Source organism: Nelumbo lutea, chromosome 8, assembly GCF_056320005.1.
Source record: "Nelumbo lutea isolate HS-2025 chromosome 8, American lotus-T2T, whole genome shotgun sequence".
Taxonomy (NCBI): Eukaryota; Viridiplantae; Streptophyta; class Magnoliopsida; order Proteales; family Nelumbonaceae; genus Nelumbo; species Nelumbo lutea.
In genome coordinates, this window is record NC_142691.1 from 23,682,493 (window position 1) to 23,709,394 (window position 26,902).

Genomic DNA, 26,902 nt, shown 5'->3' on the forward strand with positions numbered 1-26,902 from the left:
ACATTACATATTTTATTAATTGAACTATATGTTTGAATACATTATAAATTAAAAGATTATATATCCACAATATCAATCTAGAAGAAACATTCTATAAAATTTTATACAAGTTTATACGCATTCCTGTTAAGGCGGTGTTTGGAACCGTTGAGTCCTGCTTCGGTCAGAGCAAAGCCCATTCCCAACAACCTTTACAGACTTAAGTTGGGAACATGTCCGTGCTTATATGATTTATTTCATGGCAAATATTTGCAATGCAAGTTTGTAAGGGGCTGTTCTAACAGTGCAAGTACCAACTTGCCCTGATAGAAGCTAACTTTGGAACCGTGGATGTTTTTTAAATAAACACTGCCGTATAGGCATCACTTCAGCATTTTCCTATTATGTGGATTGGTATATATAGAGAATTGTAAAAGCATGCCTTGATTTATGTGTATGTCTACCATTGGGGAAGCTTCATTTAAGCACTTTCCCTAATTGGTTGGCATTTATTCACTGTTTTGCTGATGTGGTGCCTAATGGCGCATAAGTGTCAATAAACAAGTTCATTATTGTTTTTCTAGGTTTTGCAAATAAATCATGTACAAACATTTAGCGAATAAACGTCTACAGTTCCAAACACATTAATTCAGAGTAGCTTTATACCTTTTGGGGTTATGAATTCATGGTTTTTTTTTGGGGGGGAAAGGAAAAAATCTATGAACTCTGAGATCGTTTATTTCATCTAAAAGCATGGGTCGGTTCAGTTCATATCTGGAACCTATTTTGTAGGGGCCGGTTCCAGGTTTTGCAACCGGAACCTACCTATGAAGGTCATTTCCAAGGCTGTTTCTGGCCTTGGCGGTTCTGGGGTTGGTTCTAGCTAGGGTCTATCCATGGAACCAGTTCTTTCTTTACTCTCCCCTTTCAAGAAAAAAAAAAGTGTCCTTCTAAAATTTGATTTTCAATAATGACTATATAATTTAAAACTTATTCAATCTTTATTGATTAAATTGAGTAATTTAATACATAGAGTATCATAATATATTAATATATGGTTGAAAATTTGTCATTATCATTTAAATTTTGTAAATATTATCTTTAATATTATTTATTATACACATACAAATATTAAAATGAAAACAAATGATCAAATCACTTAAGTAACTTGGTGGTCAAGTGAGACCGTGTCTTTTGTAACCATGAGTACATGGGCTCAAATTTACAAATCCTTAAAAATATTTTGAAATTTATTTAAAGGCAAGTTCAGTTCTAAGGCCTATTCATCGGGTCGTTTCAGGTAGGGTAAACCCTTAGACCCTAGAACCAACCTGAGTGGGGTCGGTTCCAAGAATTTGGAACTAGACCCTACCCCGTAATAGAACGGGTAGAGTTGGTTCAAGGCTGGTTTAAGGTTGGTTCTATTTGGTTCTAGGTAGAACCTACACATTTTCTCACCCCTATATATAGCACGATGGTCGATGTCACCTTGCTCCATTACCCCAACCTTGCATTCTCCTTGACTCTCTCTCCTCTCCCTTTCCCACCACTCCCAATTTTCCATCTTAGCACCTTCTCTCTTCAATCCTCTCCCTTCCTACCAGGTTCTCTCCCCCCCCCCCCCCCACAACTCTTGACTATCACTTTCTATAACAACCTAACTTCTCTCCTTAATTAGTTCAATATATGTTTTATTCTCTCCTTCACTTTTATCTCTAATTCCACTTTATTCTCTCCACTTTCCCATAAAAATAGAATCATAATTTATTAAGATTTGGTTTTTCAAATCCAACAATATTTATATCTATAGGCATCATTTCAAGCAAAGAGAGGGGAATAAGGGGAAACCAATGTTTCCTATATATTCATGGTATCTTCAATTATTGTTAAATAATTCATTAGTTATGAAAAATTTTCTGGAAAATAATCTACCAAAAATTATGAAATAATTATTTAAGAAATAATCCATTCTTTAACAAATATTAAATAATTTAATAATCTACCAAAAATTAATAAATAATCCATTATTTAATAACTTTTGGATAAATTTTCAAAATTTCAACATTTAGTGTAATTTACACTAATCATTGTAATTTAATAAAATTTCATTAAATTTTTACAATAATAATTTATTGATAAAATATATTACAAATTAGCATAATTTACTAATTTCTTTAAAATCAATAATTATAGTTAGCAATTATTAAGGGTCCATTTGGTTCATAGCTAAAATTGGAATCGGAAAACGAATCCTTTGGAATCATAATTTGAATGGCCTATTCCCATAGTAGATCTATTTGGTTTAGGAAAATTATTAAGTCTATCCACATTGATCTAGAGCACTTGCTTGACTTCGACCATACCTGGTTTTACATTAATTAACAACAAATGGTTTACTTTTAATTAAAAAAGAGTGTAACTTACTATAACTACATTTACTTATAAAGTAAATAATTTACATCAATTCATTTCTATTGCAAATAATTAATTTACTATACATTACTACCAATCAATAGCAATTTCAATAATTTTTTTTGGAAATTATCACAAAATATTGTAATTTATTTTTATTTAATTAATTGTAGTTAATTAGTTATATAAAATTATTAGAATTGTAAGGAAGGAAAATTTCCCTATAAAATTAGGGCTCTATCGTGTCGTGCCCCGAACGGGGCAAGTTTTCTCAAATCTTAAACAAGGACGAGCAGAGACAGGGTGGACATAGGGAAAATATTTTTTCCCCAAATTAGGGATGGGGTTTGCATATAATTTCGTAAACCCAATGAAAAATTAGTAAAATATCCATAGATTTAATATTGATTTTTAAAATATTTCTAAGTTTTCCTCATATTCTTATAATCCTAGGATCCCAAATTTTCATTTATAAGATACCCCCAATTTGTCATAATCCAATTCCTAAAGCTTCCCCAAATTCCCATAATCCTATTTGTAAAATATCCACAAATTAGATGTTTTTAGGTGGTTGCCTCAGGGTGGGGAAAATTTGGGGATTCCTCATCCCCGATGGGGAATGGGTGGCTTGCCCTAAACCCACTCCACCACAGAGATCAAGGTAAGGATGGAGTAGTGTCTTGACTTACGGGAGTGAGGGACAAGGAGGAATACCCCATCTTGTGCATCGCACAGGCCCCTTCAAGGTTGTTCACGTCACCACACCTCTCCTTGCTCAAAATCCCCTTCCTAATTTCCTTTTCTTTATTTTTTTTTAATTCCACATAATTGCCCATTAAACTAATAAGGAAATCTCTAACAACCAATAGATAGAGAAACAAGAAATTGCTTTTCTAATTAATGTCTAGCCAAGTGGCACCATTAATTATTTTCCACTTTCTCCCAACTTATCTCTAATTTTTATTTATCCTCTCCCCCATTTTGCCAAGTCGCACCACTATCTCCTACTTTCTACTAAATTATCTCCTATCATTGTTTATCTCCTATATTGTCCCTATTTCCTATTTATCCTCTCCCCCACTTTTTACCTATATCTATTTAGAGAAAATTTGAATTAACAAATTTAAGAATTATTAAAATAATATGATGAAATTATATAATAACTTTAAAATATTTATTAAAAACAAAAAATAATTACAATAGACTCAATAATATTCATATTATCAATAATTTTATATTTTTACAAAATTTATAACGAAATTATGTACTAACAATATAAATTATAATTTTACGAATTATTCAATTTGAATGTTATTCAAATTATAAAAATTTAACATTAAAAAATAAAATATTATTTAAATATTTCAACACCTACCTACCTCAATCAACAACTACCTACTTCTCTCTTATCTCATAAAAGAATAATGAATGTATGTATGATCCCTTTTTACCCTAATAATATTCCAATCTAAAGTTGAATTATATCAAACCATTTGAACTGTTCAACCCAAACTATTGAAACACTAACCCTAATAATATTCGTTTCTGGGTCAGTTTTTAAAAGCTTGGTTTTAATAATGTAGTAATAATGAGATTTCAAAAAAATAATGTAGTAATAATGATTGTGCTATGAATATTTAAAAATATCAATTTAAACCATTTTTAAATAGAAAATTATTTTATATTAGATAGGCATGTCACATTTTATGTTTATGTGTATGAATCTTTAGATATTATTTCACCTCATATTTCTCACATAAGAAATTGCCTTATGTATATATTAAAACTTTAGGAAAAAGAAAACAAGAATTTAAATATTTATATAAAAAATATGGGATTAAATATAAAAGATTTGTATTAGATATTCAACATGGGTGGAATTCAACATATGCTAATTACATATTTATATTTCTTATAAATAAATTGTTACTGATTTTTGTAATGAAAAGATGTTTTATAACTTTTTTATGATGCAACTAATTTATTTTTGAGTGTTTATTACCCAACCTCTTGTGTTTTAGTTAATAAATTGTATATAATTAGTGAATGATTTGTAAATTATAAAATGATTTAAGATTTAGAAATATTATTGAAGTAATATAATTAAATTTAAGAAGTATTGGAAAAACATTTCTCCTTTATATTGCTCAACTACAATATTAGATTATAAGACTAAAAATATGATATGGATGTTTTACGTAAATCTTATTATGATAATATAGGAATTATTATCAAAATAAAAAAAGATGAAGTTAAAATTTTATTATTTGAAATATATAGTATATATGAATTACAAACATTATAGAACTAATATAGCTTCCAACATGGGGCAATTACATATACATTATGACTACTTTAGACGATCTTCACATGTAATATTTTCAATAATCAAATGAAGAAGGTTACTTCTTATTGCCAAAAAAAAAGGGTCAAGGCACATTTGTTTCCAATTTTTCCTGACCATGGGCTATTTTTTTCAAATGTCTATTTCTGACTACTGAGTAAAATTTTCCGCAAAACTTTAATACTTTTAGATTATGTCTTATTTAAATGGAAAGGTAGGGAAAGGAAGTGAAAGGTAGAAACCTTTCCTCACTTTTTCCTTCAAACCAAACACAGCCTTAGTGTGTTTTCTACTCTTAGGTCTTCTTCTATTTTTTTGCAAGTTAAGTGCTTCTACGCTATAAAGAAAGTCTTTCTACTGGAGTGCGTAATAGAGAGACGATTGGTCGTTGAATCCTGAGAGCGACAGTGCTATCACACACCTCGATCAAATTGTTTTCTTCTACTTTTGTGTTTGTATCTATATGAGAAAATTCAATTTCACAGCCTCACAGGACAAACAAGTATTACAAATTCAGTCAGGGGTATTATCAACTAACGACAGTTTCGTAAGAGCATTCGGGTAATTCTCACCCTTGACGATTGAGAAGCAGTTAATGTAGGTGCACGTTCTGGATGCATTTATTCCTGAACCAACAACATGGGGTCGTGGTCAGCTGACATCTCCCTAGTCCCCTACATGACTACGATATATGGGATGATTATGCATCGTGCATTACTCCCCACCTGGGTGAACTTGAGGTAGGTATGCATGGTTGAACTATCAAGTAACTTGATCATCAGAGTCCGAGAACACTCTTAGGGCCTTTTGGGACCCACAGCCAATGGACTTCGAAAATTACTTTGCTGCCCTCAGCTCTAGATTTGGCAGAATCAGCACCTATTTTGACAACATTTCACCTTAGGATTGTTAAAAAAAAAACTCGTAGGACCTCCATTGATGTCCAAATCACAAGCAAAGAACAAATAGATCAAGGGTCAAATGGCACGGCTTAAAATAAGCTTAAAGTGAATTGTGGTAAGTGCATTTGAGAAGTAGGAGTGGAAACAGAATTGATTTCAAGTGGAAATTCCGTGGATTTTTTTTTTTTTTTTTTATTTCTTGTGAGAAAGAAACATTATTAAGGAATGAGCCCAAAATACCCAAAACGAAACAAGCCCATCAGGGTGGATACAACCGTACAAAGAAGCCTCATAATCAGAAAGAGCAAAAGGAAAAGTCTCAATCCAACACTATATCACTCTCAGTCACACACCGACCAGAGTATGGGAGCCTTGTAAAGCAACCAAGACGAACCGCCCCTGGATTTTATTTAAATATCCTAAAAATAAGATACTACTTATACATCAAATACCGGGAATTGGGTTTCCACGACACAAAGCCACAAACGACTGAAGGAAAAAGTAGTTTATTTAGAAATTCCAATGTTGCAAACTTGGTATTTTCATTGTTGAGAGTCAATTCTTTAGATAGACTCCAATGGAGTCAAGATCCGCACCGCATCGTCCATGGAACCCCACAATCTTCCCCTGTTTCACAGGAAGAGAGAAAGCCGTGCCGTCTGTAGAACCGTAGGGTCCGTATGACCTGACATTTGTATTGAATTGGATTGATCTTACTACTACGTGCCCATTTTGATTCTTCCAACGTCGGCCAAACGTCCCGCTTATGGAAGTTAGATACTCGTAAGGCCAAGTTATCTGAATCTGCATACATGAAGAACAGCATGTAAGGTGCTTGATTATTTGCTTCTGTGACCCTGTCAAATTTTAGAGAATAGAGAATGAGAATCACCTGATCAATTTTTGATGAACTAGGGCTGCCAAATTCATTTGAAAAGCCTCCAGAGCCGCCCAGGAACTTGATAGAACGGATCACCTCTTCGTGTCCGAGGATTATCTGCTTAATCCCGTCACCATCGGCCATCCAACTCCACCCACCACCACCGTCTCCACCCCATGGCCCCACCGCGATAGGATCTCCGCTCTGTCCCCAAAAGAAAGATTAACATAACAAACCACATAAGCTTTTCACGGCGTAGATTGTAGAAAATGCTTACCATGTCTCCCTGCACTCTACAAATAAATGAATTCCTCTGGCCGTCTCTCTGATTGCCGCACAAGGGTTGTCCATCAGCGAGAGAATAAATAAACTTGGGCCGCCGACCGGCCAACCTGTCGGTGTAACTATCCAAAGTCAACTTAAATGTAACATCTCAACGTGTAATGTCAACACCTCCCGTACTTGTCATGGGGAGATGTTGCCAACACACGGTTGGGATGCCTTTCCATCTTCACCGACATTAGATACAAACACGTGTTGGATTGATATTAGAATGATTTATTTTTATAGTTTCTTCGGTTCAGATATGACCAACCATTGAGTGGCTCAATTGGTACACGTGTTGGATTGTTCTAATCGAAACCGACTTTCACCAGTTTGATGTTTAGGTTCTTATTTGATTAAAGAAAATAAATAAATAATAAAGAAATTACTTACTTCGATAAATATATTTATTTAGACAAGTGTTTCTTGAGAAATATTTATTAGGCTAACTTTACTTATTCATATTCTTTTATATATAAGATAAATAAGATAAAAGACTGTTTTAATCATAAAAAATATTATCAAAAAATATTATCGTGTTTTATCCAAATACAAATACTGACAACTTCCCCCCTTACCCAGAAGATAAGTATCACTTATCCATCACTGAGCACTTTTCCCTTCTCAAAATTCAAAAAACAAACACGTAGTAAATAAAAAATAAATAAATAAAGGCCTTTTTAAGTTTCAACCAACTGCAACTAGGTGGGGTTCTATTCCCCCGCCCCTTTCTAAATTAGTTGACTTTATCATTGTATCAAATTTTCTCTATTCCATGGTTGAAGACATGTGATTTTATTTCTCTACAAATTAATTACAAATCAATCGAATATCCCAGATTTAACCAATGGGTTTATATATTAGTCTTTTTTCTTCATCCATTAGAGATAACAGGTTTAAAATTTTGAAAGGGGATGTTGTGAAATCTCAAGGTGTTTATGTCATTTATGCTATTTTATCAATGGCAAAGAGTAACTTATACATGCAAAAATAATCGTGAAGCCCTGCAAAAATCAGGACAAAAAAGTATTTTTAATTTGTTATTCATATCTTCTCTATTAATATCAGATTTGACCCAAGTGTTTGTGAGTGTATTAGGTTCCTTAGAAAGCCATCTTGTTGAAGCTTGAGAGAGTGGTAGCCAAAATTCTTGCCTCATTAAGCTAATGGTCCATCCTCCAGGAACCTCCCTCCTTAATTAGAGTTTAACCATCAATCGAGCGATGATATAATCCACTCTGTTTCACAATGTGGAGAGAGATCGGATTTGCTCCTCACAGAATTGGTGTCACACCAACCTCACAGAGCATTGGAGGCATACAATGAGAATATCTTCTGTACATAATGTTATCATTCATCGAGGATGTTTTCTAAGGCACAGTTGCTATGCAGAGCCAGGCACTGTGAGGAACAGATTCAAACTCCGGGCATACTCATTAATATAAAAATAGTTATTGTTTGTCATTTTTTATTTTTCTACAATATGATTAATATGAAATATTAGAGATATACAATTTTTTTTTATATTTTATATTTTTTGTATTAGGTTATATTGTTTAAGTTTTTTCCTGTAACTATAACATTACAAGTGATCCATTTGACCCAATTGATTAAACCACCACGGTTTTGTTCTTGAATTGGTTTAAAAAAAACATGAGTTTTATATTGTTAAAGTATTGGACATGGATATGATTAATATAATTTATTGGTGAGAGAAAGGTATTAAATATAGGATTAGATGAGAGAATAAGAGTTAATACATTAAATATATATAGGACCTGGTAGAAGGAATTGAATGATATAAAAAGTAGTTGTTCAAATTACATTTTTTGTCATCACAATTAAATATGAAACAAATTCAAAAATATAAGTATTTTAGTCAAAAAGAAAAGTTTCACACCTATAGGATGTGAAACTTAAAAGACAAGATAAAATTCTAGGGAATTGGTAAGCAATATAAGAAGAGAGAATAAGCTGGCATGAACAACTACTTTAGGGGTAATAGCATATAAGGGTAACTTTTGGGGTTTAATATCAATAAAAGATATATTTAAAAAAAATTAAAAATAGATTAACTTTTTAAAAATAATATCAATAAAAGGCAAAAACACTATTCATCTTCTTCTTCTTGCCACAGAGTCGTTGCCCGCCAACACCCGCCACCACTGTCCTCTGCCGCCCGTCGCCACCTCCGCCTCTGCCTCCGGCAACGCTGCCAGAGATGGGTGGAGACAGAGGTGGCGGCGGTGGCGGGCGGCGGCGAACGGTGGCTCTGGTGAACAAATAGCAAGAAGAAGAAGATGAACAGTGTTTTTGCCTTTTATTGATATTATTTTTAAAAAATTAACCTATTTTTGAAATTTTTTTAAATTTATTACTTTTATTGATATGCCCTTCTATGGTATAGGGCTAAATTAAAAAGACCTCCTGGTACTATGGGGTTAGTGATAATTAACCCCCCGAATCTTATTTGTGACAAAGATCTCCTAAATTTTCACTTTGCTACAAATGACAAAATGCATTAATTTACCAAAACCCACCTGAATTTTTCTTATTTTCTTTTCCTTGCCCTTGTGGTCAAGTCGGTGACAATTAGCCCTTGGTCGTTAATTGAGCCAAAAATACCTCTATTTTCTCCAAATAAAACCAGCTAAAATAACATGAATCATTTCATTCATAGAAAAACAAGTTTCTTAAAATTTCTTGTTTCATTTCACTAACATGAATGTCTCTCTTCATCTTAAAATATAAAAATTACCTACTCATTTTCTCCAATATTCAAGAAAAATCAAATGTAACCTTAAATTTATATCTATCAAAAAAAAAAAAAAACCTCAACCATTTCATTTAAATATTGATCTAGCCAGAAATCTACAATGATCTATTGGAGCAATTAAGAGGATTTCAATATTATATTTCGAAAACTAATTAAATCATAAATCATTCAAATAAATAAAAATGGATAATTTGGAGATTTAAAAATTTTTAAATAGTTGAACAAGAATCTTTTTCAAAGTTAACTAATAGAACTTTAGTGGAGAGGGTATTTGTCACAAAATGAAAGTTCATGGGTATTTGCCTTTTCTTTTCTTTTGTTATAATTAAAGGTGTAAAACGGGCCGTGCCGGACGGCACGGCACGACCCGTGGGCGGCCCGTGGACCATCTCGGGTCGTGCCCCCCCCAAGGAAAACTTGGGGGATCGATCTAACACAGCCCACGGCGCAAGTCCGTGCGGACCCATGCTACGTCGTAGGCCGGGCTGGCCTGTTGGCCGAGCTTTGGGCCAGGTTGGGCCGTGCATCAGGCTAAAGCCATTTATTTAAAAAATATGACAAAAAACTTAAAATTGCTTATATGTACAATAATTAAATAAATTAGTATAATAAAATTAAAAATTATTTATTTTATTAATATATTATATATTATATATATAATTTATATAATATTAATATAAATATATAAAATATATATACGGGTCATGTTGGGTCGGGCTGCGGGCTGGGCCATGCTAGCATGCGGGTCACAGGCAGCATGGCCCGCTCGGTTGTGCCGTGCAGACCCGACCCGTGGACCTAAAACTCTAGGCCCAACACGACCCGCACAATCATGTCGGGCCTGGCATGGCCCATGGACCGTCGTGGTGGCCCGGCCCAATTTACACCTCCAGCTATGATAATGAATAACAACCCATGGTTTTTAAAACCGAGCCGGTGACCAAACCGGTCAGGGGTCCAGTTACCGGTTCAAATGGTCCAAACTCGAATGGTTGTCCCGTTCTAACAAAAAAAATTAAAAATTAAAAAAATTGAAAAACAATCAAAATTGCTCGAACGGTTAACTGGCCGGTTCAGCAGTTTGCTGACCAAAATCAACGGTTTGGGGGGGAAAAGCAGTTTTGGGGAAAAACGGAACCAGTCAGGTGACCGTCGTGGTGGCACGGTTCCCGGTTTTTCCGGTCCGGTCCGGTCCGGTTTTGAAAACCATATTAACAACCATTACGTGATCAAGAAGTAAGTAGAATTCAGAAGTAGAATTAAAAGCGATGCATTTGCCAAGTTTTTTCTTTTTCTTTTTCTTTTCTAAAGATCGGCGGAATTAATGCATAAAGTCCATTAAAACAAGCGTTCAGGTTTGTTTTCAACAATTCAACAAATCTGGCCGTTCACATGCATGTAAAAACACTTCCATGAATGTCAATGCATATCGCAATTTCTAATGGATTATATTTAATTATCAGGAGTTGCCTCGTCATGCATATAAACTAAATAACAAATAATCTACAGGCCCGATGGCAAAAATCTCATATTTTATATTATCTCCTAAAGATTCGATGAACTCATTATGCACCGTTGCGTATGGAGTAATGACTGAAAGAGAAATAAAATGAATGATTCAACCTATATATTAATTCTATCGTCACAACGAGAAATTTCTAGTCAATGAAGCATAGCATTTTCTTTTTCTTTTTTAATAAGTGAAAATAAGAACTTCAACTAACAAAAGGATGAAGAGACAAACTGATCGATACAAGGAAGAATTTCTTTTTATCCCTCTTATACAACGATCAACTCTGCACTTCTTCTACTATATTCTATATATATAATTATAACAAACTGAAACTGTTCCAGGAGAGATCAGTAGACTACTTTCCATGGCAACGCTAACTACTCTCCAGTTCTATACAATCTTTCTTATCATTCCCACAATCTGCTGCCTGGGTTATAATCTAGGGAAGCCGGAAAATCATGTGCCCTTCTTTATCTTTGGCGATTCCTTCTTAGACGCTGGAAATAACAACTACATCAACACCATCTCTTTGGGCCAGGCAAATTTTTGGCCATATGGAGAAACTTTATTCAAGTACCCCAGTGGGCGCTTCTCTGATGGTCGCCTATCTGCAGATTTTATTGGTATGATCCATTTACATTTCATTTTCCTTCTCTCGATCGATCGTTGAAACAGATAAAATTACCAATAAATATGATGACTTGTTATATATATTGCAGCGGAATATGCAAACTTACCATTCATTCCACCGTTCTTGCATCCTGGCGTTCATCGGTTCAGTGACGGAGCAAACTTCGCCTCTGCTGGAGCTGGTGTTCTAGTTGAAACCTATCCAGGACTGGTAATCAACCTCAAAACGCAGCTGAGCTACTTTATGAAGGTAGCAATGGATTTGAAACAGGAACTAGGAGATGATGAAGCCAAGAAACTGTTATCTAGAGCAGTTTACTTAATTAGCATCGGAGGCAACGATTACGCTTATCCTTTCTTGACCAACTCCAGCATTCCAGAATCCTCACTACATGTGGGCAAAGTGATTGGCAACTTGAGTAGTGTCATACAAGTAAGACTGAAAGAACTTCGGCTCCCTTAGAACCCTCTAATTTCTAAAAGGGGATTAATATTTCTTCTTCTGTAGCAGTACCCTTTCATCTTTCCTTTTTTTTTTTTTTTTTTTGTGGGGGGGGGGGGGGGGGAGCGGGTAATCTGGAAAATCAGTGGTTGTATTTGATTTGGCAGGAAATATACAAGATAGGAGGCAGAAAATTTGGTTTCATCAGAATGGGGCCGTTGGGATGTTTGCCAGGAATTAGAATAATCAAACCAGAAACTAAAGGAGGTTGCTTAAAGGAAATCTTAACACTTTGCGAACTACACAATAAAGCTCTATCGGAACTCTTCAGAAAACTCGAGACCCAGTTATCGGAGTTCAAATATTCAAATTACGATTTCTATACATTCCTCGACCAACGAATGAAGTACCCCTCAAAATATGGTATGTTATTCCAATCAAAATTTCTCCTGTTTTCTTCCGTTGAATATATATATATATATACATAGGCCAACATCTGCACATGCTTAATGAAAATAAAGGTTTCAATGATGGAGAAAGTGCATGTTGTGGAACAGGACCCTTCAGAGGGGTCCCCAGCTGCGGTGGAAGAAGAACAGCGAAAGAATATCAGTTATGTGATAATCCCAATGACTACGTATTTTGGGATTCTTTCCATCTTACTGATAGAGCATATCAACAAATGGCGGAGCAGATGTGGAACGGAACCAATCCTGTTGTAGAAGGAAATTACAATATGAAGAGTTTCTTCGAGTTTGCACCATAGCTCATCTCTCTCTCTCTCTCTCGTGAGAGATATATAATAATACAATATGGGGCACTCCTCCAGCTTATGTGTTGTTCATCAATAAATGAATTGAGCCAAATAAATATATGATTTCTTCCTTCTACTGCACGCTACCGTGTGTGTCATCACCACTCTAAAATTAATTATTTATTTTTCCTGAATCGCTTCTTAAGAAAACGTATAAAGGACGAAATCCAGTAGGTCCAAGACTTGGGATAAGAAAAGAAGAAAAAAAAACACTTTGTGGACATGAAATTCCGATAGCTTAATTATAAACAGAGTGATGGAAGTAATTGCTCTCATGCGAGGTTTTGAAAATGTGTTGATAACCATTTGGCCCACGAACCAAACATACTACTGGTTCGATTTATCACCCGGCCTGCCTTTTTATAAAATAAAAACGTTGATTTAGTCAAAGCGGCTGATCCTGGCAGTTGAACAGGCTGATCTGGGCAGCAGTTTGTGGTAATTAAATATTAATTTTAATAATTTTTATTTAAAAACTGACACTATGTCATATTTCATCAATTATTTATGTTTTTTCTTTTTAATTTCATTTTGCAGGAAATCCCACAATATTGTCATATATTTCATTTCATGTCGGGTGTTGTTTCACTATTATATTGAATACCTTACCAACCCGCTGGTTGCCACCTTGCACGAGTTCTTCTATCTGACATTAAGCGCTGGGTATAGTTGAATGAATGGATATCCACTGCCTTACCTTCCAAAGCAACATTGCAACTGAGAATTAATCCACAAGAAGCTACTTAATGAACCAAAACCTAACACCCATGTATATTCAAGTTCACATTTGCGCCTCACCGGATGCGCTCCACACTTACATCTAGGGGTGTTCATGGTTCGGTTAATCGAACCATGGGGTATGTTTTCAAATTGAATCGACCTGATTTTTTTTAAATATTTAAATTGAAACTGAGTCGATGCAATCGATGAATCAATTAATCGGTGGACCAGTTAATCATAGTTTGGTCTTTCAGTTTTTTATGCACTTAAAACAAAAAATAAAAAATAAAATTATCACAGTTGTTGACTCGGTGGTTGCTGTCGGTGCCAGGCTGGTTGGTACCGGTGGTTGCTGTCGAGTGTCGCCTGAAGTGAGAGCTTGAGACTTGAGAAATGGCGCCTGGCAGAGATGCAAAAAGGAGAGGTGAGAGAGAAGAGAGATACAAATGGCATTGGACACTTGAACCGTTGGTGCTTGCTTGCCAGCGAGACGGTGACCGATGTTGCCGCTTGGTGTTTCCGTGCTGGTGGCCTGGTTGGCATGGGCTGCGCGGCAGTCTGGAGTGAGGAAAAAAAAGAGTCAAAGAAGACAAGAAGTTAGAAGAGTAAGAGAGAAAAAAGAGAACTGAGATCTGAGAGAGTGAGAGAGGCAAAGAGAAAAAGAGACTAAGAGAAAAATAAAAAGAGAAGGGGCAGTCTGGAAAAAGGCAAGACTGCTGATTTTCCAAAAAAATAAAAATATAATATTATATATATATATATATATATATATATAAATGTATATATATCGATTCGGTTAACCGCCCATTTTTTTAAATGGTTAACCAAAACTATCAATTTCGATTAATCGATTTTTTAAGAATATACATCACCCCTATATACAACTTCCATTGAGAAGTTCTACATCAATTTCCCATACTTATTATTGGAAAATGATTGGGATGTGTTGTCGGGCGCCAATGTAATATCTTCAGTGGATCCCATTTTGTTCATTTGCAGAAAAGCTTTTATTTAAGAGTATTTTGGATAAGGGAAAATAACAAGTATATTCATGCTCTCATGTATGATTTGTCACTTCAACGGGTCCCATTTCGTTCAATTCTATGGGGAATTTTGGATTTTGGGAAATTAGGTATCTGATGAATAATCAAACATGGTTTTTAAAACTGAACTGGTGATTGAATCGGTCATGGGTCTGGTTACCGGTTTGAATGGTCCGCCTGTTTGACTCAAATGTTCGGCCCGTTTTAACAAAAAATAAAAAATAAAAAAAAAAATTGAAAAACAATCAAAACCATTCGAATGGTTCAGATGGTTCAAACGGTTAATCAGTTGGTTCAGCAGTTTGCTGACCAAAATCAACAATTTTGGGGAAAAAAACGGGTTTGGAGAAAAACAGAACTGGTTAATTGACCGGTTCCCGATTTTTCCAGATCAACCGTCCGGTCCGGTCTGGCTTTGAAAACCATGTAATCAAATATTAATTGATACCAATGCAATGCCCAGATTGGTATTAAAAATGTTCTATATTCCTTAAAGTTGTGTTTGATTTGAAGGAAAAAGTAGGGAAAAGTAGGAAAATCTATAGATAAATTTTCCAAACTTTCCCTGTTTTTCCTTCAAACCAAACATAGAGTAAGAGAGCATATAGGATATATTTCATTTTGGATAAAATGTGCATCTCTCTAATGAAAAGATAAACAAAGTTACCATAAGTTAAATATTTGGATTAGAGATGAATTAGCCAAATTTATTGTTGATTCTATGCTAACAATTTTCTAAAATAATTGCTTTATTGTTTTAACTTTTAAATTACTTTTAAGTTTTTTTACAATTGACATTACTATAGGAATGACAATGGGGCGGGTTTGGGGTGGGGCACCCCTCCCCGTCCCCTCCCCAAAGTCACGATACCTTGCCCCATACCCGCCTTGTCTTGATGGCAGAGCAGGTTTGGGGCAGGGCATACATTCCCCATCTAGGACGAGGAATTCCCGAATTTTCCCCATTCCAAGACAATTACTTAAAAATTATCTATTTTATAGATAATTTATACATAGGATATAGGAATTTTAGGGTATTTTAAAATTGAATTATAATACTTTAGTGATAATTCAAAAATAAAATTATGCGATCCTAAGATTTTAAAACTTTAGTGAAATATTAGAGATATTTTAAATATCAATATTAAACCTAGAGATATTTTATTAATTTACCTTCGGATTCTGGGCGAGTTCGGGGAATTATATACAAAACCCATACCCGCCCCGTACCCGGTTTGGGGAAAAACTATTTTCCCCGTCCCTGCCCCATCCTTGTTTAGGGTCGTGGAAAACCCACCCCGTTCGGGGTGGGCCCCCGGTTTTATGGGGAAAATTGCCATTCCTACATCACTATTAAATATTAACGAAAAAAATGAAATATCAAAATTTTCCTTCACTATTTCTAAAATTTTCAAAATAAAATTCAACTTATGAAAATTTTGAATAACTGCAATCTCTTTCCCCTTTCGTCCTCAACTCGTCTCTCTCACTCCCTCTTCTTTCTTCTTCCCCCTCACCATGCTGCTGTTGCCTCCATTACGGGCCAAAGGGACTGAAAACCGTAACAACAAAGGTGAGACGAGTTCCGGAGGTGGTAGCGTTCTATCACTCCCTGATGTGAAGGGATTCAAGAGAGAATGTAGCCTCGGGGATGAAAACCGCAGCAGCAAAACGTCGCGTTTATAAACATCGAAGATGTGGCCCCTTCGTCAAGTGGTTCGATGATGAGCTTTCTTACCTGGTGGATGAAAGGTAAGTCCTGAAGCACTTTGATTGGCCGGAGCATAAGGCTGACGCATTGCAAGAGACTGTGTTCGGCTACTGTGATCTCAAGAAGCTCGAAGATTCCTTCCGTAACAACAGTCACCAACCTTGCAGTCTGGCACTCAAGAAGATGCAAGCCCTACTAGAAAGTTAGGGCATGGAATGTTCTGATGCTGCTTTTGGAAATGATGCAAATATATAGTGTAAAACGGTTTATATACATTGTAAAATTTGGTTAGTTTTGTGTTACAATTTTTAGTTGTAACAGATACAAACATGAATTCCAATAAAATATATGTTTTTTTTTTATCAAAAGTCCACTTGAATACAAATTTACTTTTTTTTTATTGATATAATTTTACATCTTATTATTAAGGTAAATATGTATTGGTCTATCATTTATCAATGCATAAATGTAATATTGCCAAACATAAGCAAAAGTGAACCAGAATATATATATACCCTGAACCGGGATTTACACTCCATTTACATCGTTTCCAAACACAGCCTTGATTTCTTTAGGCATTTGCTTGCCACAGTTCGTCCTATTGTTGGGTTCCACACTCTCTCACTGTGCTTGCCAAAACAGGGGTGGTTCTTCCTATTGTTGGTCTATGATATAACATTTTCATGGTTCTGCACTCTCTCACCTAAGCATCCAAATTTGAGAAATTTGCATTGTAAAACTGAAGCATCTCTTGGTATTCTACAGGTTTGTTTTGCCAACGCTAAACCGGATTCACGATATGTAAATTCTTTGTTTAATCCTGGAATGTGCACAAACCTCCAGCGAACTAATGTACCCGAAATGCAAACCTTTCACCTAGAAGTATAAATTGTTCTTCCTCTGAACCACCACTAACAGCTTCCAGCTCTGAAGATTCTCTCTTCATGTACTTCATTGCTAGTTTCATCTCCGTCTTGTCGCTGCTAGTCATCGCTGACTGCATCTCCTCACGCCTGCTCCAGTTCTAGTAAATTAAAGGCTTCCAAAGATTTGGATTTAGGGTATTTTAGGTTATTTGAAAAATATATTAGTCACATGATGTCACATGTAATTAACATTAAGAGTAAGAATAAGGTTAATCAATTAGTTAAAGCACAAGAGTAATTTAAGAAATTTGCTCTTTTATATTATAATACATCTAATCTTATACTTTTATATAAAATTATAGAGTTTTGAATTAATACAAAAATTAAATAAAGAAAGAATTAAGAGGGTATTTGAATTAGTTATGAACGAGCCAAATTAAAAATTTCACCCCAAAATATACGAAAGAATTTTGTCAAACAACTTAAAACTCCATATTAGACTAAAGATGGATCCACCACTTAGCAATGATGATATGGAGCTTAGGGTGGAAAATGACATAGAGGTTAGTAAACGGTTGAGTTTGGAGATTTTGGGTGGGGAAGAGAAAGCTTGCATGCTTTAATTTCCTTGAGATGGAAAAAATAGCATTTGGATCCTTGGTACATAGTTTGACAAAAGAAAAGACCTCCGCAGATGTAGATGATGGTAATTGGTAACTCCACATCAGCTGATTATTGCGTTGAATCCACCAACACGTGTGATGTTATCTCAAGCATGTTGAGAAAATGAGAACAAGTTTTCTTTTAGTCTTGGAAGGCATTCTGGGTTCTAAGAAGACGGAAGGACTTGAGTGGCTTCTTGAGGGATTTTTTTTTTGTGTGCAGAAAGCCAATCCCAACAAAAGTCACAGACAAATGTAATAAAGTAAGGAACTCACAAGACACAGATCATGTTGAAAGCGTGTTTGGACAGCTTTTGTTGGGAGGAGATCCCATCTCTTGCTCTAGTTCCATCAGAGGAGGTATAAAGCACTAGTGTGGTAGTCGTAGGCAGAAATTCAAATTTGAATTTTGTGCTTTAGGGTGTTTATCCGTAGATATCATGGAGTGCAATTTGGGTCTTTTAGTGGGTTTTGCCTTGGATAGTTGCTTAGGGGTGACCATGGGGAGTAGATCTTTTCACGGGTGGGGGTGGCCCATCGGGCCTAACTTTACACTATTTTGGATTCGAGCCTCAGTCCAAGTCCATTCAAATTTTGAGTCTAGCAGGGAGTCAAATGGGCCTAAAGGTTACGTACAAGGTCAGTTCATACGATAAATTGTGGACCAATGCCCAAGGAGCAGATTCATTCACTAGGTCTGGTCTCAACAGTATGAGATAGGCTCGAGGTTGTAGTGCCATCTAACAAGGCCCAGAGAACACTAAAGATCAATAATCCATGAATTTTAGAATGATTAAAAAAAAATTGGGAACAAAGGTTGTTCCAAATTTAAATGAATGACTCAAAGAAGTTCCAATAAGAAAGTTAAGTTGTTGGTAAGGTTTAGAAGGAAAATTTTGAAGAATGAAAGGAAAGAATTTAGAGGTGAAGATAGTTGATTAGCATGTTCTAATTGATTCTCAGCCCAACATAGAAGGGGAAGAGGGTGAGAAGATGATGCCAGTCAAAGTAGAACAAGCTCCATTTGGTGGTGAGGCAAAAAGTTGTTTATGTAGGTAACTAGCTTCAGGTGGATTCTGAGGCTTTGACGTTCACCAAATATAGGAATGACAATTTTCCTCATTTCCATGATTTTTCAGTGGGGACGGGGATGAGAATGGGGATGGGTTTTTATCACGGGACAGGAATGGAGAGTGGTCCCGTCCCTGCCCCATCACATTGCCATTCCTAAGCCTAGATGGTTAAGGGCGAGTTTGATAACTCTTTTAAGAGATCTGAAGTCTGAAATATTATTGTTTTGGAAACGATACATTATGCCCCGTTTTAAACCCAACCTAAAACATTCGTGGTCATCTCCGCTGAGGAAGAAGAACAACGTACCTTTAAAGATCCGCCGAGGAAGAAGAACAATCCACCTTCGAAGAACAACGCCTTGTTCTTCTCGTTTTGTTTTTATTCCTCTGTTTCTTCTCGACCGATCACGAAGAGGAGGTTTTTGTTTCCTTCTTTTTCAGAAACGCTTGGGTCTCTTCTGTTCTTATTAATTAAAGAATAACAATTTGCATGTCTATGTGCTTGTAATGCTTTCTCAAACTAGTATTCTGTGAAAATGCTTTCTCAAAAGGGTCTCTTCTGTTTTTATCGCTTTCTATTATTTGGATGTGAAAATGCATCGACTTCATTCCATTCTATGATTACAACAACTTGAAGGCATGTAAAACCTATAGAGCATAAGTTATCAAACCTAAGACCCTATTGATGCAGCGCGATCCGGACACTCCTAACTGGTAGACGTCTGGCTTCTAATTGGTGGCGAATGGTACCTGAGGAGAGGAAGGTGAAGGATTACCGGGGAGCTCACCCAGTGGGAATACTCCGATGCTTAAATTAGAAAACTCGAGAAAGCTATAAAGGATGCAAAGAAAGCTAAGAGTGCAGATAGCGCTAGATCAGATAAATTCAAGATACCTTTGCCCCTTCGACCCTAGGGCCTTTAAATGCAGATGTTCTTGTCAAATCGGGCATAACCGCCACTGGCCCTCTGTCGCAACCGTTATTTGCCAGGGCTGTGTAGGTAACTATTGCATAGTACTGCCCAATCAGATGAGACACGACCCGGAAAGGACAGACACGCCACCACCTGCCGAGAGACGTGGGTGCAGTCTGCTGGACTAGCAGGGACTGCACTGTCAGTCAGGAGACGTTATGCAGTCTGATGGGTACGGTCTCGTCAAATAAGAAGGTTCCTGAAAATGCCGCATTGCTTAACAGCAAGCTGCTTCGTAGCGAGCTGCCTTGTAGCGAGCTCCTGAAGGTATCCCGAGGTGATTCCACCTTAGGTCACCTTTGGGCCAGTCTTCTGTCCTTGGAGTGAGCTGATTCACTCAGCTCGCGAACTGGGGTAGACTTGGCTTGGAGTATTCCCTTTCCACATACCGGGGTCCTTGAGCTCGCACTGTAGCGAGATCATTTTGTGGAAAGTTGTAATATAGTGAGCTGTCCTGCGAGGACTTTAACAAGCTCATTACTTGTAGCCATGTTGTCATGCTGAGTTGTTGCTTACGTTGAGTCACGTCCACATGTCGCCTTCTTAGGAGGTTGGGTCAAATCACCCTCCACCAATTGCTCCCCACTCCTTGGGCTAAGGATTCTACCCTAGCGTGAGGAGTTCATGGAGTGTGACAGGTGGATTTGACTCAAAATTCAAACTTGATTGACCGATCGCATTAAATACACCCACGGATGTCAAGTGATTTCTGGACTTTTCAAATGCCAAAAAATGTGCCAAAACGGCTCTCACTTCCGAAAGTCGTGCAGCCGACATTACATTAATCATGGAAGATGTGCAACTAGTCACATTTCGGTTTCAGAATACGTACGGTCAACTTGACTGCAAACTATCAGATTCGCCTTAATCTGAGCCATCGATTTGTGGGCACAGTGGCTATAAATAGGAGGGCCCCAGGCTTCATTTCCTTTATGCCAACTTTCCTTGCTTTCGGATTCTTAGGCCGTGCCTTCACCTAGCTGCTCGAGCTCTTCTTCTGTTCACACCGTCTTTTTGGTTCAGCTTTTTCCTAGTGACTCTTATCGCTTTGTTAGCAATGTTTGGTTACCCGTACAATTTCCCCGGGGCGGTAACCAAGACGACGCCCCTTCGAGCTCAGGGGGAGCTTGGGGGCAGGCTCCGGAGGCTCAGGAGGCCTCTGGTGAAATGGCTTCCACTTCCCGGGGTAGGGAGCCGGACAACTTTGGTTCTTCCTCCATGTCCATGGAGAGACTCAGGACCTTGGTCCTCCAATTCAACCTCCCCAAAAACCTCATCTACAGTCTCTCATCCAATAACTATCCTTGGGAACACGGTCATGATGAGATCATGATCTTCCAAGAACAGCTCATCACTGGCCTTCGTCTTCCTCTACATCCTTTGATAGTGGAGGTTTTAAACCATTTTAACGTTACCATAGACCAGCTTCACCCCAACTAAATCCGAAATGTAGTTGGGACAATTTCTTTGTTTTATGAATATTGTCTTCCTCTTGACCTCGACATCTTTATCACCATCCTTTCTATCAAGAATGCTTCCCCCGGATCGCCTCCAGAAAGGCATTCCTATTACTTTTCTCCCCATTTCGGCTTCAAGCTCATAAACGAGCTGCTGAACAGGATCCCGGCCTGGAAGCGGGATTATTTTGTAGTTCGCAACCCCGAAGGGTGGCCCTTCCCAACCCACTAGAGGGTTGCCATCCAGGATTCAGGTGTTGACTTGGATCCAAAAGTTCAGGAAACACTACAATCTTGGGCAGCGGTTGGCTTCCATTGCTCGGACTACTTGACCGAGAACAAGCTCGTGCAGGTCGGCCAGAGCCCCGGTAGGTTGCCTTTTATGTCACACAATGCCTTATGATTTTTTTTTTGCTGGACTAATGCCTTGTGATTTTTGGCATCCAACATGTTTGGTGTAGACACACGCCGCCTTCTATCAAGCAACAAAAAGCGTAGGGCGAAGAGGTCGCGCCCTAACCGACCTTTCACTTCCAGGAGCGCTGAGTTTGAGGCTGCTGATCCAACCTTCGTTCCACCACCGCCTGAGGTCCCACCTGTCCCATTCGAGGGAGTAGCCACGGAAGGTGAAGCAGAAGAACGCGAGGTCCCGGTGCAAGGGCAGTACCCTCCATCTGAGCAGTCCCACCCCTTTGCCTCCACACAGTTCCCTACCGGGGAGTGGGAAAGCATCATTGACTTCACCGTGGCTTCGCAAAGGAGCCAAAAGGCAGTCACCCACAAGGAAGTCGCCAGCTGGGGAGGGATGAACCCTAAGCAACTCGCCAGGCTGGCCTCAGCTCACTGCATGGTGGTAAGTGGCTGCTTTTTTCTTCTTTTCCCTTCTCCTTTTTTTTTTACCTCGGCCTCTTGTTAGCAAGTGAACTCCGCCATTCATGCCATGGCCCTCTAGACCAACATCCACTCCGGTGACGCTCTCGCTCAGAGGTCAAATGTGCAAAAGTTCCAGGGCGAGCTCGACCAGGCCCGAGGTGAAATCCTTCAGGCTCAAAAGGGGAGCGAGGGGCAGGAACTACTCGTCTGGGACCAGGAAGCACAGACCACCCGGCTGTCTGAGGAGAGCACTCGCTACTGGGAGGAGGAGTCGAGGGTGATAGCGGAGAGGGAGCTTCTTCGCTAGCAGGTCTAGGACCTAGAGTCCATGCTTCAAGATCGGACTCAGAACTTCGACGCCATGGTGGAGGCTGAGCGATCTAAAGTGGTGTGGGACTTCAAGGACTCCCAGGAGTACCACAACCTCCAGGTGGAGTACGGCTCGAGCTTCTATCATTCGGGATTCAAACTCTACTGATGGTTGGTCCGGAAGAAGTTCTTCGGGCTCAACCTTGAGGGCATAACGATGAAGGGTCTGGATCCAGAGACGGTGGACTTGGCGGAGGAGGAGGAGCCTAACTCTCTGGAGGACGACGAGGACGTGGAGGCGGCGGAACCTTGAGGCTAGTTGCTGCTCTTTTTTCTTTCTTCTGAATGAATTCTAAAGTGGTTGTTCCCAGGTGTCTGAACCCAGTTTTAAATATTTCTTTTTTGATGAACTCTCTCAGGCGGTTGGGCTCAGTTTTTTCTTTGTTTTTGATGAACTTCTCTTGGGCTGTTAGGCCCGATTTTTTGTTTATAAGAACTAGTAGTTTTTGTTTTTTCCTGCTAAGTGTTGTGTGCTCTTTACTTTCTGCCAAAGCGACTTTATCACTCAAGCTGTTAGAGCTACATATCCGAAGTAGGGTATTTCGGTATTTGTTACCCCGAACTATTCCCTGGTATTGGGCTAGTCTTATGGTATACCCTGAGGTGGTTATCATAGTAAGCCTGATAACCGAGGCGAGCTACGCTTCATAGGGTTCCCGCCCGAACTGCCTATGCCTTCGGTATTAATACTTAGCCTTTGCCGATGAAACGGTTAAGTCTTACACAGTGCCAAGGTCTTAGCTAACTTGGCGTTTTAGCCCTTAGGCTGAGGGAGTGACTTATAGTCCACTATTAGAGTTCGCCCATGCCATGGAGGCGACTGGGTCTTATCACACCGAGGCCTTTGTTAGCTCGGCATTTTGGCCCTTAGGCTGAGGGAGTGACTTATAGTCTACTCTTAGAGTTCGCCCATGCCATGGAGGGGACTGGGTCTTATCGCGCCGAGGTCTTCGTTAGCTTGGCATTTTGGCCCTTAGGCCCTGTGAGTGACTCGTGGTCTACTTAGTAGTTTATAGGTAATATTGCTTTAAGTTGACAATATTCCATGCCCGAGGTACTTGTTTCCCTTCTAAGGTTTCAAGCTCGTATGTTCCTTCCCCAAGCACCCGTTTTACTAGGTAGGGTCCTTTCTAATTTGGCCCGAGCTTACCAACACCGGGCTCAAGCACCATAACTTTACGAAGGACCAGGTCACCGTGGAGGTTCCGCTTCTTGACCCTGGCATTATAGTACTGAGTTACTCTTTGTTGATAGGCCACGGTGCTAATATATGTGAGGTCCCGTACTTCATCAAGTTGGTCGAGGTTGGTGTGTAGCTCGTCTTCATTTGCCTTGTCATCATATGCTTCTAGTCGTAGCGAGGGAACCTCGGCCTCGGCTGGGATGACTACTTCAGAACGTAGGTGAGGTTAAAGGGGGTCTCGTCTGTAGCGGTCTTCACTGTGGTCCGATAAGCCCATTGAACACTAGGTAGCTCGTCTGCTCATAGTTCTTTAGCTCGGTCCAGGCGTGCCTTCAGTCCGCAGAGGATAGCTCTATTCGTGACTTCCGCTTGGTCGTTTGCTTGAGGGTGTGTGACTGAGGTAAAGTTCTATCAAATTCCCATGTCTTGGCACCAGTTCTGGAATTTAATGTCCTCGAACTTCTTACCATTGTCAGAGATTAGTACCCAAGGTAACCCGAAGTGGCACACTATACTTTTCCAAAAGAAGTTCTGTACGTTTCGAGTTGTGATTGTTACGAGAGGTTCAGCTTCTACCCACTTAGTGAAATAATCAACTACTACCACTAAGAACCTCCTCTAGCCTGTCGCTGGTGGAAACGGTTCGAGTATATCGATCCCCCAATGTGCGAAAGGCCACGGGCTGGTGAGATACTTTAGGTCGGCGGTAGGTTGATGGTGGATATTGGCATGCTTCTAGCACTTGTCACACTTTTTGTCGAGCTCAATCGCATCTGCTTTCATTGTTGGCCAGTAGTATCCTTGTCATAGCGCTTTTTGGGTGAGGTCCCTACCCCCCAAGTGTCCGCCGCACAGGCCCTCATGAATTTCGAGGAGCATGAGCTCGGCTTCAGAAGGTCGCAAGCAATGCAGATAGGGGAGCGTGTAAAATATTCGGTACAGTCGTTCGTCTATCATAACGTATTTAGCCACATAACTTCTACCCTCCTGACGGCATTGTGGTCTGCAAGGAGAGTCCCGTGTAGCAGGAAGCTAGCAAGCAGATCAATCCAGCTCGGCTTTGCTTGAACGACAGGAGCGACCTCCTCTACCCCCCCCCCCCCCCGAGAATGCTAGGCCGAGGCAGGTTCTCTATGTACATGGTTCTCATGGTATTATCACTGGTGCTGGATAACCGGGACAGGGCGTCGGCCTCAGCGTTCTCCAATCTCAGGATTTGTTTGATGAAGTGTGACTAGAAGTTGAGCAAAGTCTCTCTTACTTTGGCTAAGTAGGCGATCATGGTTGGTTCGTGAGCTTCGTATTCGCTTGTGACTTGATTGACCACGAGCTAGGAATCGCTGCAGATGACGCTATGCTTGGCTTTCACTTCTTTGGCTAGAGCCAGCACGGCTATTAACGCCTCGTACTCTGCTTCATTGCTGGATGCCGCGAACTCGAAGCATAGTGTGTACTCCAGTTTTGTGCCGCTTGGGCCGTACAGAACGATTCTAGCTCCGCTGCCCTACTGGTTTGACGAGCCATCAACGTGAAGGATCCAGGGCTCCTCATCCCAGTTCGCGCTTGGCCTAACTAGGAGAGATGTCGCACTGGTTGCTACCTCACGGTGCTCGAGCTCAACCGGCCTGGGAACTTTGGGCTCGCCCGAGCTGGGGAACTCGTGCTCGACTGGCCTAGGGACTTCGGAGCTAAAAGTGCATTCCGCGACGAAGTCTGCCAAGGCTTGGGCCTTGATAGCAGTTCACAGCTTGTATTGGAGGTCGTACTCACTGAGCTCAACGGCCCACTTTGTCAGTCTATCAGAGACCTCGGGCTTGAGCAGAAATTTCCTCAGAGGTTTGTTGGTGATGACGATGACAGTGTGAGCTTGGAAATACGGAGGAAGCTTCCGGGTTACAATAACTAGTGCATAGGCCAACTTTTCTATCTTTGGATATCTCGTCTCTACTCCCTGCAATGCCATGCCGGTTGACGATGTACCCTAGGAATTTACCCAAGGTAACACTGAAGACACACTTATTTGGGTTCAATTTCATGTTAAATTTATGCAAAATTTCAAAAACCGAATGCAAGTCTTGTATTAAATCATGCAAAAATTGGGTTTTGACGACCATGTCGTCTACATAACATTCTATTTTTCTACCAATCAATGGCTCAAACAATTTATTTACAAGTCTCTGAAAGGTTGCCCCGGCATTCTTTAGCTCAAAGGGCATGACCGTGTAATAGTACAGGCCAAGCTTGGTTATGAAGGTAGTCCTTTCTTCATCAGTTGGGTCCATCCTGATCTGGTTGTAGTCCGAATAGGCGTCTAGGAAACTCAACAACTCATTCCCTGAGGTCGCGTCCACCAGACGGTCGATCCTGGGGAGTAGGAAGCAGTCCTTTGGACAAGCTCAGTTCAGGTCGGTGTAGACGACGCACATGCGCCATTTATCGTTAGCCTTTTTTACCAGAACGGGGTTGGCCACCCACCTCGGATAATGGACTTCCTTGATAAAGTCAGTTGCGAGGAGCTTCCCGACCTTCTCGTCGACTGCCCTCCATCGCTCTGGGGCTAAGTTGTGTTTCTTCTGTCTAACAGGCCTAACTACAGGATCAATATTAAGCTTGTGAGTTATGATGCTAGGGGCGTACCAGTTGAGATCGCATGGGCTCCTCAATGGAAGCGCCGATTTGAAGTGTCCGACTTGGGTTCTCCATCGATGCCGGGATGGAGGCAGTCTCTTCTACGGGTGCAGTTCGCTCCTCGTACTGCTCCGTAGGTCGCTCCAGCTCGAGGTCGTCGGCCACCTTGGCTTTCCCTTTGAGGGCGGTGACGTAGCACTTGCGAGACTCAAACTGGTCACCTCGCGCTATCCCAATTCCAAAATCCGTGGAGAACTTCATTGCCAAGTAGTAAGTGGAGACCACATCACGTAGGGCATGGGTGATCAGCCGACCTACTATGGCATT

At 39.3% G+C, this 26,902-nt stretch overlaps 2 protein-coding genes across 2 annotated transcripts; one reads left to right on the plus strand and one right to left on the minus strand.

Annotated features, from left to right (window-relative positions):
• Nucleotides 1-5,787: 5,787 nt before the first annotated feature.
• LOC148843370 (mannose/glucose-specific lectin-like) lies at nt 5,788-6,946 on the minus strand. Its single transcript, XM_088959158.1, has 3 exons — nt 6,795-6,946; nt 6,530-6,721; nt 5,788-6,441 (listed from the first exon to the last, which is right to left on the minus strand). The coding sequence occupies exons 1-3, from the start codon at nt 6,795-6,797 to the stop codon at nt 6,193-6,195; spliced, it is 444 nt and encodes a 147-aa protein (XP_088815284.1). The 5' UTR covers nt 6,798-6,946; the 3' UTR covers nt 5,788-6,192.
• Nucleotides 6,947-11,301: 4,355 nt separating this feature from the next.
• LOC148843371 (GDSL esterase/lipase 5-like) lies at nt 11,302-13,091 on the plus strand. Its single transcript, XM_088957053.1, has 4 exons — nt 11,302-11,753; nt 11,850-12,193; nt 12,370-12,625; nt 12,724-13,091. The coding sequence occupies exons 1-4, from the start codon at nt 11,495-11,497 to the stop codon at nt 12,966-12,968; spliced, it is 1,104 nt and encodes a 367-aa protein (XP_088813179.1). The 5' UTR covers nt 11,302-11,494; the 3' UTR covers nt 12,969-13,091.
• The last annotated feature ends 13,811 nt before the right edge of the window (nt 13,092-26,902 follow it).

Bases quoted from the DNA above. Each gene is read 5' to 3' on its own strand.
- LOC148843371 (XM_088957053.1), top strand. From the start codon at position 11,495: ATGGCAACGCTAACTACTCTCCAGTTCTATACAATCTTTCTTATCATT. The intron at 12,194-12,369 runs GTAAGACTGAAA...TTGATTTGGCAG, and splicing joins ACTTGAGTAGTGTCATACAA to GAAATATACAAGATAGGAGG. The intron at 12,626-12,723 runs GTATGTTATTCC...ATGAAAATAAAG, and splicing joins GAAGTACCCCTCAAAATATG to GTTTCAATGATGGAGAAAGT.
- LOC148843370 (XM_088959158.1), bottom strand. The intron at 6,442-6,529 runs GTGATTCTCATT...TCATGTATGCAG, and splicing joins GTTCATCAAAAATTGATCAG to ATTCAGATAACTTGGCCTTA.